At 47.8% G+C, this 15953-nt stretch overlaps 1 protein-coding gene across 1 annotated transcript in view; it reads right to left on the bottom strand.

Annotated features, from left to right (window-relative positions):
* The window catches only part of LOC137375728 (uncharacterized), a 38429-nt gene extending 28889 nt beyond the window's left edge, over window positions 1–9540 (bottom strand). The window contains exons 1-6 of the mRNA XM_068043114.1: window positions 7042–9540; window positions 6632–6772; window positions 3856–4016; window positions 3586–3671; window positions 1173–1626; window positions 637–989 (exon numbers count right to left, since the gene is read on the bottom strand). Coding sequence (XP_067899215.1) covers window positions 637–989; window positions 1173–1626; window positions 3586–3671; window positions 3856–4016; window positions 6632–6772; window positions 7042–9540 — 3694 coding nt within the window. The remainder of the gene's footprint in view (window positions 1–636; window positions 990–1172; window positions 1627–3585; window positions 3672–3855; window positions 4017–6631; window positions 6773–7041) is intronic.
* Window positions 9541–15953: the final 6413 nt, after the last annotated feature.

The following is a 15953-nucleotide window of genomic DNA, read 5'->3' as shown; positions in this document are numbered from 1 at the left end:
TTTAATGCTATGCACGTTAATAGAAGCAATCATTATACCCATTTAAAACTGGATGTTGCTTACCACACCAGGTGGCCTTACTAATCCCAGTCCTTGGGTATTTTCCTGCATACCCATAATGTGCACAAGCTGTTGCACGTGCGTTGGGCTCGGAAAACTCTTTTGCTCACTCACAGGGGGTTTGTTCCACTGGGGTGCCATCAGGGGTGGGGGGGGGGGGTCTTGTAGGCAGCAAAGTTTGGGCTGTCCTCTGCTGGTGATGTCTTTCCCTCTGTTCCTCCTCAAGGACGGTTCTGCTCCCGGAGCTGGAGTGCGTTGGACACTTTGCTGCCCTCGGTCTCCTGGAGCTGGGGTGTACTGGGCATCTCATTGGGTTCAGTGCTTTGAGGTTGGGGCGCGCTGGGCCCATTGCTGCTTCCAGTCCCATGGAGCTGGGGGCTTTCTTTTCGAGCTCCTTTGTGTACTGTTGTTTCTTTTGCATGTGCTGTCTTTCCAGCCCATCCTCGTCCGATGAGGAGCAGCTGCCGTGGTCCGTCTCAGTCGGTAGCCTCCTCTTGCCACTGGTTTGGGTGGTGATCTGTACCTTTTTTGGGGGCTTCTTCTTTGTGGTTTTCCTTTTGACCACTTGCTACTCACCCGATTGTCCCACTGCTGCCTCCTCCTCCATGGATTCTATGTGTTGAGGAGGAGCTTCCGGGCACAGGGTAGGTGTTGGGTCACTGGTTGCAGCTGCCTCCCCTTTCCTCTCCTTCTCAGATGGATTTTCCTCGCAGCGGGGAGGGTTGTTGGTCTGCTTTGCAGCATGAGGCACGTTCACCATTCCTTCCCCCAGCCTTTCCTGTGACCTTGCCGTCTGTGCATAACTGAGGCAGCACTGGGAGCAGGTCTTGTACAGGTGGCCTGCCCCACTGCACAGGTTGCAGCACTTACTCTGCTTACAGTCCTTTGTGTGATGGCCTTCGTGCTTGCAGTTCTTGCAGATGACTGTTCTGCAGTTGGCCACCACATGATCAGATTTGCCATAGGTCCGACAAAGTCTGGGCTGCCCGACGTAGACCAAGAAGCCTCAACTTCCCCCAATAGTGAAGCTGGAAGGAGGATGGATGATGGCTCCATTGGCGACGACCTTCAAGGTGACCTTGACCTGCCACTTGCTGGTTCAAATCCCAAACTTGTCCTTGACATCAGTGCTGCTCCCGGCCACCTGAGCGTACCTGGTGAGGAAGGTGAGTACATCGATGACAGGGACATGGGGATTGTAGAGGTGGATTGTCACCACCCAGTTGCGTTGTGACGGCAGTGTGAAGAGTGGCTCCACTGTGAGGATGGACAGCGGCACCTGGTTTCCTCTCTCATTGAACACCTTCAGGAACTTGATGCATCCTGCCACATTCTTGAAAGTTACCTCGAAATATCCATTGCTGGGGAAGTTCTGCAGGCAGAAGATATCTGCAGTTTGGAATCCACAGCATTCGATCAGAATTTTTTTAATGAAGAAGGCACGATCGATGGGCGCACCTCCTTCACTATCTTTCACCGCCACCCTAATGGTGTTACGCACCCCCTGGCCTGGAGCTCTGGTGTTGGTTGAAGCCATTTTTTGTTTGAAGCTTTCTCGGCCAGGTACTAAAACCCCAAGCAACAGGAAAACAACAACCACGGTAGATTACCAATCCCAAAGGGCGAAATGCTGTAAAAACAGCACTGACACCGCCCAAAAAAGCACAAGCAGCACTTGCAGGATCAAAGGCCACTGATCATGGTCTCTCCCCTGCCAGGTAAGTATGCACCACCCTCTGTGCAAAATAGTTAAATGGCTTCTGCCCATTCACCACCTTCCCTCATCTGAGCTTCATCCTTTGCCCATGTCCTCTTACAGCCACCATAACTAGATTCTTACTACCCTTAGGATTTTGCATTCTCCTATAAGATGCTCCTGTGTAAAATAGTAAATGGCTGAAATGTACTTGAAAATCTCATCACATTAATTACATTGTACTGTTTTCATTGTTTATGATTTCATTATTTTAATGAACACTGCTGACATTAACATAATCAGGGTGGTCATGCAGATTTAACTGGTTTAGAAGTGACAAACGCTTTAACTGCTAACCCTTGTTGGATTGAATTACAGCATGAGTGTGACAGAGACACAGATAGAGAGACATACAGAGTGGGAGAGTGAGAGGGATAGAGGCAGAGATAGAGGAGAAGGGATGGAGAAGAAGGGTGACATACCGAGAGAAAGAGAGAGGGTGGAGACAGAGAGAGAGAGTCATACAGAAACAAGAAGACGGAGAGACAGAGAGGACTGCGGGAGAGACAGACACTGAGAAAGAAAGACTGAGAGACACAGAGACTGAGAGAGCGACAGAGAGGCACGTGAGAGAGAGGGGGGAGGGGACTGAGAGGGAGAGACACAGAGAGAGTGACACACACACAATCACACACCGAGGTACTGAGAGTGAGAGAGACACAGAGAGACTGAGGGAGATAGAGAGACACGGACGCACAGATAGACTGAGAGAGACAGATACACACACACAGGGACTGAGAGTGGGAGAGACAGATTTCGCTGATGAACGAGGTGGATCTGCTATGTTTGCCTGCTGCAGTATGGCTATTAGCAACACAATGTTCTGCCTGCGCTAAGTAATCAACAATGCCGAGCGGAAGATGAAGAGTCTTTTCCCACTCAGTGCGGAGACTGCACCGCCCTTAATGCAAGAATGAAAATACAAAACCGAAGCTGCCGAAAGGCGGGTGGTTCACCTAAAACCAAGGCCGGGCAGGAGAGGAGCTTTCAATTATCTCGGGTGGATACACTTGAAGATTGGGCCAATAACATTTTGCTTGAAATAAATAATAATTTAACTCATGGGTGTTAAATGTTTTACATAAAAAACCTCACGAGTTGTGTTATATTCAGTGTCCTCCTTCCCTGGGCGTAGCTCTGCTCAGGGTTGGTAGAAACCCCGAGAAATCCACACACGAAATGAACTGTAATTACCATCAATTTTCGGAGACTAATACCTGCATGGACAGTAACATCAGCGCGTTACATGGTCAACCCGCCCGCGGAATAAACCTTTCACCTTTCTCTGGTGTATAAAAATGTGACCCTATTCTCTCCCGAGTTGAGACGGACCTAGTTTAGACGGTCGCCAGCAAATACGTCAATAATGACCGGGTAAGCAGTACTCAGGAAAACCAGAATAATATGAAAAGTGAAAATTATTATATAAATAATAGTTAGGGGTAATTTAACTGACTCGCCCCTCCCCCACACTTTAGCCGCTGATCTGGGCGGCAATAAACCGGATTCTTCAAATAAAACATTAAAAGCCAAAACAAGAGATGACCAGGATAGACTGCTGTATCTAGGGGAACGTGTATATTATGCGTTAGATTTCCTGTCCCTCGGCCTCTAAAGGGATCTTAAACCCGATTTAACAGTCACCTTAAAATGTGTTAAAATGTTTTCATAAGTATATGTGGATATTGTGATAGAGCCGGCCACAGCGCTCGGGCTTTTATAGTTGCTGCCTCCCTTAATCAGCCCTCCCTCCCTCCCTGTGTATTCACCGGTTGGTGGAGTGACCGCTGACCGCATTTTGCCTGACTCCATCCGCCCATCGTGTCGGAATCCCGTCTCCTCCGCGTCCCATGAGCTGTGAATGGACATAAATAAAAACCGCAGCGTGAGATTGGGCATGAGAAAGGGAGAAAAAAAAACACAACGTGTAAGAGAACTTCAAAACAAACGGGACGAACGGTAACAACGTGAAGCGAAACCAAAAACAGACAGGAGCTAAAATGCATGGAATGTGAATGAGTTGAGGAAAGGTTTAGTACCTGCTGCCTGTATTTCTCTGGAAAGGCGGGTAATGGTAGTCAGTGTTTTGTTGTTTAACCTGGAAAACATAACAGGGCCTATTTGTGTTGAGTTTATTCGCCAAGGCAGACAACACACGCAGATTTGAGACCGCTTGAACGTGCACCTTTGGGAGGAGAGGCTGCAGAAAGGAACAAGGGCATTCAGTAAACTAGGTCCGCTAATCCCGTGTTAACACAGCCTCGCAATGCAAATACAGCGCCGTCAAGGGTAAAATACACACTGAATGTACAGAGGAAAGATCTGTCTGAGCGCCACAATACTTGTCCCCTAAGTAGAATGACTGAGTTGTTTCGGGTCTATTGGTTTTTCGCCGATATATAACCCGAAGGGTTAAACGCTAATTAGGCTGTGCCAATTACTGCACGGATTAACCGCAGCACCAATATTTCAGGGCGCTAGCAGTAAGAACAGTTCAAGGTCAGAGCACGGAGAGAAAAAGATGTAAACTGGGCCATTTGTGTTTTGCAGGCTGCAGTTTAGAAGTCAATAATTTTGATGGAACCGCATTTGACGTTAATTAAATGCGCGTTTGCGGGTTTATTAAGCCTTCTCCGCCGCTGCATTAGCTGTCGGAATCCTTTCTTCTCAAAAAGTCTCTTTGTACATGGTTCCAGATAGTTTCCACTCGAAATCCAAATTTAAATAATGTATTTGCTTATGCAACTGACACGAAGACAACCCGGAGCAATCGCCGGGGTATTTTTTTTCTCTCACACATGCACGATATCTCTGCCCTGGAGACCCTGTTCCTCTGCACATCAATATTAATTGACGTTGTCAGTTTGACAATATGGAGAAATGAATGTTCAAGGCGGGGGGTGGGGGGAGTAACTTGCATTAAGGATCATGAGTGTTATTCATCCGACTGAATAGTAATTCTACTTGCTGTGGAACCCTTTGATAGAGGCCACAACACCATTGATTTATATAGGACGGTGAAGTTAGTGAAAGGACAGCGTGCTCCAGATCGCTTTAGATCAATACAAACTGTGCCATGAGCAATGACCCCTTCCCCTCTATCACCTCACATACACAATCTGATAACATTCCTACCCGCAATTTCGCTGCGTTTAGTTAACGAGACTAAACTGATTAGAAATTAATTAGTGGAATTATGTGCTATGACAGCGCAAGAGATTTTTTTTTTAAAATTTGCATCAATCAGTAAAATGCAGGGAACCAAAAGAAGCGCGAAAACATTTGATTATGGTGCACCCATATTCACAGAAATGCACTGCCTGAAGAGGCAGTGGAAGCAGTGGCTTTCATAAGGGAAATGCATGCTTGAAAAGGAAAGAATTGCAGGGCTGAGGGGGAAGAGAGCGGGCAGTGGGATTAATTGAAAGCGCTTTCAAAGAGCTGACACGGGTGAGATCGGCCGAATGGCCTCCCTCTGTGCTTTATGATTTGATTATGTTAGAATGCGCTAACTACACCAAGGCCCAGTACTACAACCTCCCTTCAAATCAATTCAGTGAGTTAAAGCACCCCGCTCCCCCCGCCCCCACCTCCTCCCCCCCCCCCCCCCCCCCATCCGTGGAAAATAATGAGCCCAGTTTACTGTCACTTTAAAGGAATTTCCAGTTCTTCATATGGCACCCCACCTCTCCACACCCCCCCCCCCTCCCCTCCCCCCCACTCCCCCGCTGTGTCTCGCTTGCTAATGAACACAGTGAGAAGAATAGGCTGATTACTGCTGGCAATTGTTCACATTGCCGTAATGCAGAAATAGCCAGTTTGGAACCGTCTGTTCGACACTAACAAAAGCCTTTCAACGAAAAAGACTGACACAAATTTTTGTGATTGATGATTCCCAAATAGTGAAAATGCCTCTTTCAGAACCTGCAGGCAGCGATGAGTGAACAAATCCACGCTAACGGGTCTGCGTGTAACAGCGAACCCGCTACTGATTCAGATCACCATGGGAGCTCGGTTTGCCCGGGGTTTAAGGACAATTTTCAATAGTTATCTATAACAAGCTGAACATCTACCCGCCTGACGCGGGATGGATAGATCTTCCTCGATGTAAATATATTTCAACATGCGCGGGCTTGCAATCCTGCTGCAAGTACATTTCTATCATCTTGTAATATACCAAAAACCCCAAGTAATAGCTAGGAGAGAATAATTCCTTTGTGAGTCGCGTATAGCGAAATCGTAAAACCGTTCTTTCTAAAGACGCTACATGTAACGCACAGATCCGATCTACCCCCGGTCTGTTACAGCTGGAGTGATATGTAATTCGGGACCTTAGACTCTGTGGCGGATCTCTCCTGATGAAACCATATTTGCTAATAAACTTTAATGAATGTAACGGACAATGAATCACACAAGACTTCAATATAATGTTTTAAGATTAAAAGAAAGATACTGATAATCTGAGAATTAAGACAAACAATTTTGGGCCAGTCAGTGTCTGAACGGTAGTGGAGATGGGGGTTAATGTCTTGCGTTAAACCTGGTCTATAAATGCACATTTGCATGTTGGTTGACCGTCTCCTCATGCAGGCATGAAGGGAACAGGACCACCCTCTCCCCACCACCCCCCCACCCCCCCCCGCCACCGCTTACTCTCCCTATAAACCTTTATTAAACCCAATCTTAACGCATGTCACCTCTTAGATGAGTGTAAATTGTAATTTGAAAGGAATAACCCTTGATGTCAAATTGTAATGGGGACCAAATATTTATATATAAGAAAGATTGTTTTCCACTCTGCAGCTTCCTGCTAACGGGCTTTCCATGTATTTGTCTGAGAGGGGAGCGGGGGAGATTTTTCTTCCGCAGAGAACTGTCCTGCTCTGGAACGAACAGGTTCAGTCGGCACTTGGAGCAGGGAATCGGATCAAATCTGGAAGGGAAAACTGCAGGGCTCTGGGGGAAAGAGCAGTGGGGAGCGGAGCTAATGGGATAGCTCTTTCGAAGAGCCAGCACAGGGAAGATGGGCCGAACAGTCTTCTTTTGTGTTGTATGAGTCTATCTCGGCAGCACTGTTCTCTGATGGGCTTTATGGGGAGGTTTTAATGAGTTGTGAGTGAGGGTGAAATATAATGGCACTCAATACAGGGAATAAAAACCTATTGGGCTCAGTTTTCGGAACTTTCCCAGGGATTGATACTGAATTGATGGGATGATGGGCTCACCTCACTTGGTGCCTTGGCTCCGGCGCTGACCATCAGGCTATTCCGCCCGGCCACACGCGCATTGTGACCCTGGAGCTGGTTATTAGTCCGCGGCGTGGCCGGAGCACAGGGTTTGAGGAACATGAAGTCGCTCTTGGCCGAGTCCGGGCTCACACACACTTTGTAGCGGTAAGCCTGAGAGGGGAGGCGGCAGCTGCTCACCTCCGCGCCGCTCGGTGCCGCCTTGGTCCCGGCTGCTAGCTGCAGATTTACATCGGGCTTTTTAAAGATCTTTGCGGAGTTCCTTCTCGCAGTTAAACAGGTTCTGGAGCAGCAAGGCACCAGAGAGCAGCGGTAACCATGGATTCTGTCTCGATGGCACCTGATGAGTGCCAGCACCACTATGGCAACCAGAAATAAGAATGAAATAGAGCCTAAGGAAATGATCAAGTAAAGGGTTAAGTCGGAGTTTAGCTCGGGTTCTCTGGTGAGGTCGGGTTGGGGATCAGGGACACTGTCCACCGCCGTTAACACGATGGTGACGGTGGCGGAGAGCGGGGGAAGCCCGTTATCCTTGGCTTGGACGATCAGTGTCTGTTGCGGGGAGTCCTTGGACCCGAAGCGCCGGGCCATCCTGATCTCTCCCGTGTGGATCTCCAGGTTGAACAGCCCCCGATCGGTGGCCCGGAGGAGCCGGTAAGAGACCCGCGCGTTCTGCCCGTGATCCGCGTCCACCGCCGTCACTTTGACCGCCAGGTAACCGGTCTCCGCCGAACGGGGCACCGTCTCCGCCGCCACCGAGCCGTTCCGCGGCAGTGGGGACACGATGACCGGCCCGTTGTCGTTCTGATCCAGGATGAAGACGTTGACGGTCGTGTTGCTGCTGAGCGGCGTAAAGCCGGCGTCCTGCGCCTGAATTTGGATCTGGAAATTCTTCAGTTGCTCATAGTCGAAGGAGCGCAAGGCGTAAATATTCCCATTATCCGAGTTTATGGAGACGTAAGTAGAGGTAGACATTCCTTGAATCTGGTTCTCCAGGATGGAGTAAAAGAGATAAGAATTCTGGTTTAAATCCGGATCCGCCGCGCTCACCGAGCAGATCGAGGCGCCCGGGGGGTTATTTTCCGTCACATAAACTGTGTAGGAAGGTCGCGTAAACCGGGGCGCATTGTCGTTCACATCGGACACCCTGACGGTGATGGTTCTATTGCTGGATAGCGGAGGGGAGCCGGTGTCCCTGGCCATCACGGTGATGTTATACTCCGGCACCGTCTCTCGGTCCAGCCGGTCGTCGGTGACCAAGGTGTAATACTTCTTAAAAGAGGGTAGCAGCTTGAACGGGAGGCTCCCGGCGATCCGGCAACTCACTCTGCCGTTGGCCCCGGTGTCGCGGTCCGTCACGCTGATCAAAGCGATCACCGTACCCGGAGAAGCGTCCTCGGGAACCGGGCTGGACACCGAGGTGAGGATTACCTCCGGAGAGTTGTCATTCTCATCCAGGATCTCCACGATGACATTGCAATGAGTGGCCACCGCATTCGGTCCCATATCCTTCGCCTGGACAAAGATCTCATAGACCGGGGCTTCCTCATAATCCAGCAAACCTCTCACCCTCACCTGTCCCGTCTGTGGCTCCACCGAGAACAGCTCCCGCACCCTCTCGTGTGCGTGGTTACCGAACGAGTAGACTATTCGGCCATTGCTGCCTTCATCCAAATCGGTGGCATTCAGTTGGATGACTAGAGTGTGAGTGGCCGCGTTTTCCGGGAGCCTCACCGTGTAGACGGACTGCTCGAAGACCGGGAGATTGTCATTGGCGTCCAGCACGCTGACGGTAATGAGAACGGTCCCGGATTTCTCTGGCATCCCTCCGTCCACAGCCGTCAGCAGCAGCCGGTGAAGCGCTTGTTGTTCCCGGTCCAGGGGCTTCTCCAGGATCAGCTCGGCGAACTTGCTGCGCTCACTCCGGGTCTGCACATCCAGCAGGAAGTGTTCGTTCGGGGTGAGCCGGTAGGTACGGAGAGAATTGGTCCCGACGTCCGGATCCTGAGCGCTTTCTAGGGGGAACCGGGCTCCCGGAGCCGCCGACTCAGTGATTTCCAACTTGACCTGACTGTTGGGAAAACTCGGAGCATTGTCATTGACATCCCGAATCTCTATTTCAGCCTGGTACAATTCCAAAGGGTTTTCAATCACAACTTCAAGATTGAGGAAACAGGTGGGACTGAGTCCGCACAGTTGTTCCCTGTCGATCTTTTCATTCACAAATAATATCCCGTTCTCCAAATTTACCTCCAAATACTGTCTCCTGGCACCGGACACTATCCGGAACCTGCGGGAGGAGAGTTCGGCCACGTTTAATCCCAGATCGTCCGCGATATTCCCAACAAAAGCCCCATGTTTTAGCTCTTCGGGAATCGAATAGCGGATCTGTCCACAAGCTACATCTAAAAAGCTCATAAACCTGAGTAAAAATAACACGAACCAGTTTAATATCCGGCTTCTATCCGAATTCGCCATAACGCCGCAAATCACCCAGTTTTTATCGACTTAAATAACGGGCGCTGGATCTAGAAGTGAGCTCAAATCTATTTTATACAAAAACTTTTTCATGTCTTGAAGTAGAATCGTGGGTAAGGCCAACCAGCCACGTAGCTGTATCCACATCGTGAGTTTAGACACCGGCACATTGGAGCCCAGATGAAACGCATCTCCAGTAACCTCTGACTGCCCCGTCCCGATGTGTTTAACAGCCTGGGGATGATCTGAGCGCTGCTCGCTCTCTGCTTTTGTGCTGTCTCGAGTGTTGAGAAGGGAAGGAGGAGGGAGGGAGGAGGGCTAGCACCCGCTCCCCAGCTGCATTTCAGCACCTCATTGGAGGAACAGCGCCATCGAGGCACTCGCTCCAACACCAGCGCTCTGGGCGTCTTAAGAAGGATTGTTATTCGTGGTTTGCCTGCGAAACAGTCAGTTCCCTAGAGTCCCTGAGCTTCTGTTTCCCTCTAGAACTACCTGCTTCAATTTACAACGGAAAAGCGCAAAGTGGAAATTATTTACTTGGACTTGTATTTCCAAGGCCATATCAGGTCTCGCCAATGTCCCAAATGGGTTCACATATAACTGAGGTACAGTCACTATTGTCATGTAGGGGATTCATAATAAAATAGTTCACTTTTTTTTGTAAATGCAAACACTAAGGCCAAGCTTGGCGCCCCCAATAGCGAATTCTTGTTTTATCTAGTTTTCTTTCTACACTTGTGTCTGCAGTAGCACAATTGTTAGCACTCTTGAGTGCTTCTCAGCCAGTAGATTATGAATTCAAGCACCATTCCAGAGATATAAGCAAAAGAAATCACAGTGACATTCCAGTGCAGTACTAAGGAAGTGCCGCACTGTCAGAGCTGCCATCTTTCCAATGAAATGTGAAACCGAGGCCCTGTTTGCCCTCTTGGGTGTACGTAAAACACCCCGCAGCTCTACCTTAAAGAAGCAATGAAGAGTTCTCCCTGATATCTTGCATATTATTTGTCCCTAAGCCAACACCTAGAAACAGATTATCATTATCCATTGCAGTTTGTGGGACCTTATGTATAGATTGAGTGTACAACGTGACTACACTTCAAAAGTGTACTTCAAAGTTCAAAAGAAAGAAAGGGAAGTTATGCTTCAGTTATACAGGGCATTGGTGAGACCATATCTGAAGTACTGTGTACACTATTGGTCTCTTTATATAAGGAAGGATGCAAATCCGAGTAGACTCGCCAACTTTAAGGGCATTTAAGTGGTCATTGGATAGACATATGGATGAAAATGGAATAGTGTAGGTCAGATGGTTTCACAGGTCGGCGCAACATCGAGGGCCGAAGGGCCTGTACTGCGCTGTAATGTTCTAATTCTAATTCTAATTCTAAATGCGTGGAAGCAGTTCAGAGAAGGTTTACCTGGAATGGGCGGGTTGTTTTATGAAGAAAGGTTGGACAGGCTAGGCTTGTATCCGTTTAGAAGAGTAAGAGGAGTCTTGATTGAAACACATAAGATCCTGAGGGGTCTTGACAGGATCCCTTGATAGGGTGGATGTGGAAAGGATGTTTCCTCTTGTTGGAGAATCAAGAACTAGGGGTCACTGTTTAAAAATAAAGAGTTGCCCATTTAAGACAGATATAAGGAGAAACTTTTTCTCTCAGAGAGTCGTGAGTCTTTGGAACTCTCTTCCTCAAAAGGCGATGAAAGCAGACTTTGAATATTTTGAAGGCAGAGTTAGATAGATTCTTGATAAGCAAGGGGGTGAAAGATTATTGGGGGTGGAGCAGGCTCAAGAGGCCAAGCAGCCGACTCCTGCTCCTAATTTGTATGTTTGATGTTCGTATGTTCACATTATCTGTCACCATTACTTAATCATGAAATAACTGTTAACTTTTTTTAATTAACCTGATATATTCAAAGAAATACAGGGAAAAATACATCCATGAGGCTATAAATCTCACAGAGAACAGCACGTTCCACTTATAATTGAAAAATAAAGTTTTCTTCTTGCAATATTTTCCCCTGCCATCCTATGATCATAGAATCATCCAATACAGAAAGAGGCCATTAGGCCTTTGAATGAACTATTCAATTAGTCCAATCTCCTGCTCCTTCGCCATAGCCATGCAAATTTTTCCTTTTCAAGTTGATTTCTGATTCCCTTTTAAAAGAGGCTAATGAAACTGCTTCCACCGCCCTTTCAGGCAGTGCATTCCTGATCATAACAACTCACTGTGTTAAAAATAAACTGACATCTCCCTGCTGGTCCTTTTGCCAATTATCTTAAAAGTTGTGGGTTCAAATCTGACTCTGGAGATTTCACCACAAAATTTGAGCTGAGATTCCAGGGAATGCTGCTCTGTTAAACTGAGAAACATTCTGCCCTCTCAGGTCCTCAGAAGATCCTGTGACACTATTTTTAGAAGAGCAAGGGAGATCTCCCCATTGTCTCACACTAATATTTATACTCAACTAACATCACGAAATAATACCTGGTCATTAACACATTGCTGTTTGTGCATCATTGTTGTGCACTAAGTGGCAGCTGTGTTTCCTACATTGGAATAGTGACTACACTTCAAAAGTACTTCATTGAATGTAAAGTGCTTTGGGACATCCTGATGCCATGGGAAGGTGTTACATAAATGAAAGATCTTTCTTCTTTCATTGCTGAACTAAGTCCTGTCTTTGAGTTGATGTACAAGTACACAAACATTCCTCCAGGAATTACCGGCTAGCCATAGGAGCAGGAATCTTGGCAAATGTCCCACATGCTAACACTGGGGTAAGCGAATTACACCTCCCCTCACCCCCCCCCCCCAACAGCCCCCCACCCCCTCCCCACAATCATCACTGCACTACTGTTACCCCAGTGGAGCTCAGCTAAGTGTACACAGACAAAGGACTGAAGATGGGACCTGCTCTGAATGCTTCAATTATTCAATTGACAATCTGGTCCATTTGTTAAGAGAGCAATTGTCCTGTACAATTTAAACAATCAACATTTAAAGCAGCCGCAGTGGAGAGCAAAATTGAACTCAATTAATAACTCTGGAACTAAAAGCTAGTCTAATATTGTTGATTGTTGATTAAAAACCTATGTGGTTCCCTAATGCCCCTTTTAGGGAAGGAAATCTGCCGCCCTTACCAGATCTGTCCTGCATATTACTCTGAACCCACACTGGTTGACTCAGAAATGACCTAGCAAGCCATTCAGTTGCATCAAACCACCATGAAACCTAAGAAAAGGAATGAAACTGGAAGGACCACCTGGCATCAGCCTAGGCATCAGAACTAACACTGGCAAAACCAGCCCTGTTGACACTGCGAAGTCCTCCTTCTGAACATCTGGGGGCTTGTATCAAAATTGGGAGAGCTGTCCTGCAGATTAGCAAAGCAACAGCCTGACATAGTCATACTCATGAAATCATACCTTAGAGACAATGTCTCAGATACCATCAACATCACCATCCTTGGGTATGTCCTGTCCCAACGACATTGCTGGCAACACAGTGGTATACAGTCGGGAGGGAGTTGCCCTGGGAGTCCTCAACATTGAGTCTGGACCTCTTGGCATCAGGTCAAACATGGGCAAGGACTCCCATACATGCTGCCCCACCATCTAATGAAACATTGCTTTTCCATGTTGAACACAAATGGGAAGTGAGGGTAGCAAGGGCACAGAATATACTGTGGGTAGGGGATTTCAATATCCATCACCAAGATTGGCTCGGTAGAACCATTACTGGCTGAGTCCAAAAAGACATCTGTTAGACTGGGTCTGAGGCAGCTGGTGAGGGAAAAACCTACTTGGCCTCATAAATCTACCAGCTGCAGATGCATCTGTCCAAGACAGGATTGTTAGGAATGACCACCGCACAGTCGTGGCGGAGACAAAGTCCCATCTTCACATTGAGGGTACCCACCATTGTGCTAAATGGGTTAGATTTCGAACAAATCTAGTAACTCAAAACTGGCTTTCATGAGGCGCTGTGAATCATCAGCAGCAGCAGAATTGTATTCAACCACAATCTGTAACCTCATGGCCCAGCATATCCCCCACTCTACCATTACCATCAAGCTGGGGGACCAACCCTGGATCAATGAAGAGTGCAGGAGGGCATGCCAGGAACAGCGCCAGTCATAACTAAAAATGTGGTGTCAGCCTGGTGAAGCTACAACACAGGATTACTTGCATGCCAAACTGCGTAAGCAGCATGCGATAGACAGAGCTAAGCGATCCCACAACCAAAACATCAGATCTAAGTCCTGCCACCTCCAGTCAAGAATGGTGGTTGACAAGTAAATAACTAACAGGAGCAGGAGGCTTAACAAATATCCCCATCCTCAACGATAGGGGAGCCCAGCACATCGGTGCAAAATACACGGCTGAAGCATTTGCAACCTCTTCAGCCAGAAGTGCTGAGTGGATGATCCATCTCAGCCTCCTCCAGAGATCCCCAGCATCACAGATGCCAATTATGTTCACTCCACATGATAACAAGAAATGGCTGAAGGCACTGGATACTGCAAAGACTATGGGCCCTGACAACATTCCGGCAAGAGTACTGAAGGGTTGTGCTCCAGATCTAGCCATGCCCCTAGCCAAGCTGTTCCAGTATAGCTACAACACTAACATCTACCCAGCAAGGTGGAAAATTGCTCAGGTATGTCCTGTCCACAAAAAGGACAACTCCAAACCGACCAATTAACACCCATCAGTCTACTGACGATCATCAGCAAAGTGATGGAAGGGGTCAACAAAAGCACTCTAAAGCATCACTTGCTCAGCAGTTACCTGCTCACTGATGCTCAGTTTGGGTTCTGCCAGGGCCACTCAGCTCCTAATGTCATTCCAGTCTTGGTCCAAACATGGACAAAAGAGCTGAACTCAAGAGGTGAGGTGAGAGTGACTGCCCTTGACATCAAGGCTGCATTTGATTGAGTATGGCATCAAGGAGCCCTCGCAAAACTGGAGTCAATGGGAATCAGAGGCAAAGCTCTCTGCTTCTTGGAGTCATACCTAGCACAAAGAAAGATGGTTTTGGTTGTTGGAGGTCAATCATCTCAGTCCCAGGACATCACTGCAGGAGTTCCTCAGGGTAGTGTTTTAGGCCAACCACCTGCAAGTTCCCCTCCAAGCCACACACACCCTGACTTGGAACTGTATTACCATTCCTTCACTGTCGCTGGGTCAAAATCCTGGAACTGCCTTCCGAACAGAACTGTGGGTGTACCTACCCCGCATGGACTGCAGCGGTTCAAGAAGCCGGCTCACCACCACCTTCTCAAGGGCAATTATGGATGTGCAATAAATACTGGCCCAGCTTCATCAATGACCTTCCCTCCATCATAACATCAGAAGTGGGGCTGTTCACTGATGATTGCACAATGTTCAGCACCATTCATGACTCCTCAGATACTGAAGCAGCCCATGTCCAGATGCAGCAAGACATGGACATATCCAGACTTGGGCTGATAAGTGGAAAGCAACATTCATGCTGCATAAGTGCGAGGCAATGACAATCTCGGACAAGAGAGAATCTGGCCATCTCCCCTTGATGCTCAGCATTACTATTTCTTAGTTCCCCACTACCAACATATTGGGGGTTAGCATTGAACAGAAACAGAAGTGGGCCAGCCATATATATAGTGTGGCTACAAGAACAGGTAAAGGCTAGGAATTGGGCAATGAGTAACTCACCTTCCGTCTCCCAATGCCTGTCCACCATCTACAAGGCACAAGTCAGGAGTGTGATGGCATACTCTCCACTTGCCTGGATGAATGCAGCTCCAACAACACTCAAGAAGCTCAACACCATCCAAGCCAAAGCAGTCCGCTTGATTGGCACCCCATCCATCACCTTAAACAGTTACTCCCTCCACCACCGACACACAGTGGCAGCAGTGTGTAGCATACACAAGATGCACTGCAGCAACACACCATGGCTCCTTAGGCAGTACTTTGCAAACCCACAACCTCTACCAACTAGAAGGACAAGGGCAGCAAATGTATGGGAACACCACCACCTGCAAGATGACCCTCCAAGTCACACACCATCCTGACTTGGAACTATATCGCCATTCCTTCACTTCACTGGGTCAAAATCCTGGAACTACCTTCCTAACAGCAATGTGGGTATACCTACCCCACATGGGTTGCAATGGTTCAAGAAGGCAGCAAGTAGGGATGTGCAATAGATACTGGCCTAGCCAGTGATGCCCACATCCCATGAATGAATGAAGAAAAAAATTCCCTCATACCTGTCCAATTTTTAAAAAATCAGGACAACTTTATATCTTCACATTTACCTGTAGAAAGTCAGCTCTTTTAAAAGATGTATTTCCTAGAGCTGAAACCATACAGTTTATGAAATAACCCCATTTGCTCACAAAGTAAAAATAGTCTA

This window comes from Heterodontus francisci, chromosome 12, assembly GCF_036365525.1.
Source record: "Heterodontus francisci isolate sHetFra1 chromosome 12, sHetFra1.hap1, whole genome shotgun sequence".
Taxonomy (NCBI): domain Eukaryota; kingdom Metazoa; phylum Chordata; class Chondrichthyes; order Heterodontiformes; family Heterodontidae; genus Heterodontus; species Heterodontus francisci.
This window is presented reverse-complemented; position numbering and strand designations above follow the sequence as displayed.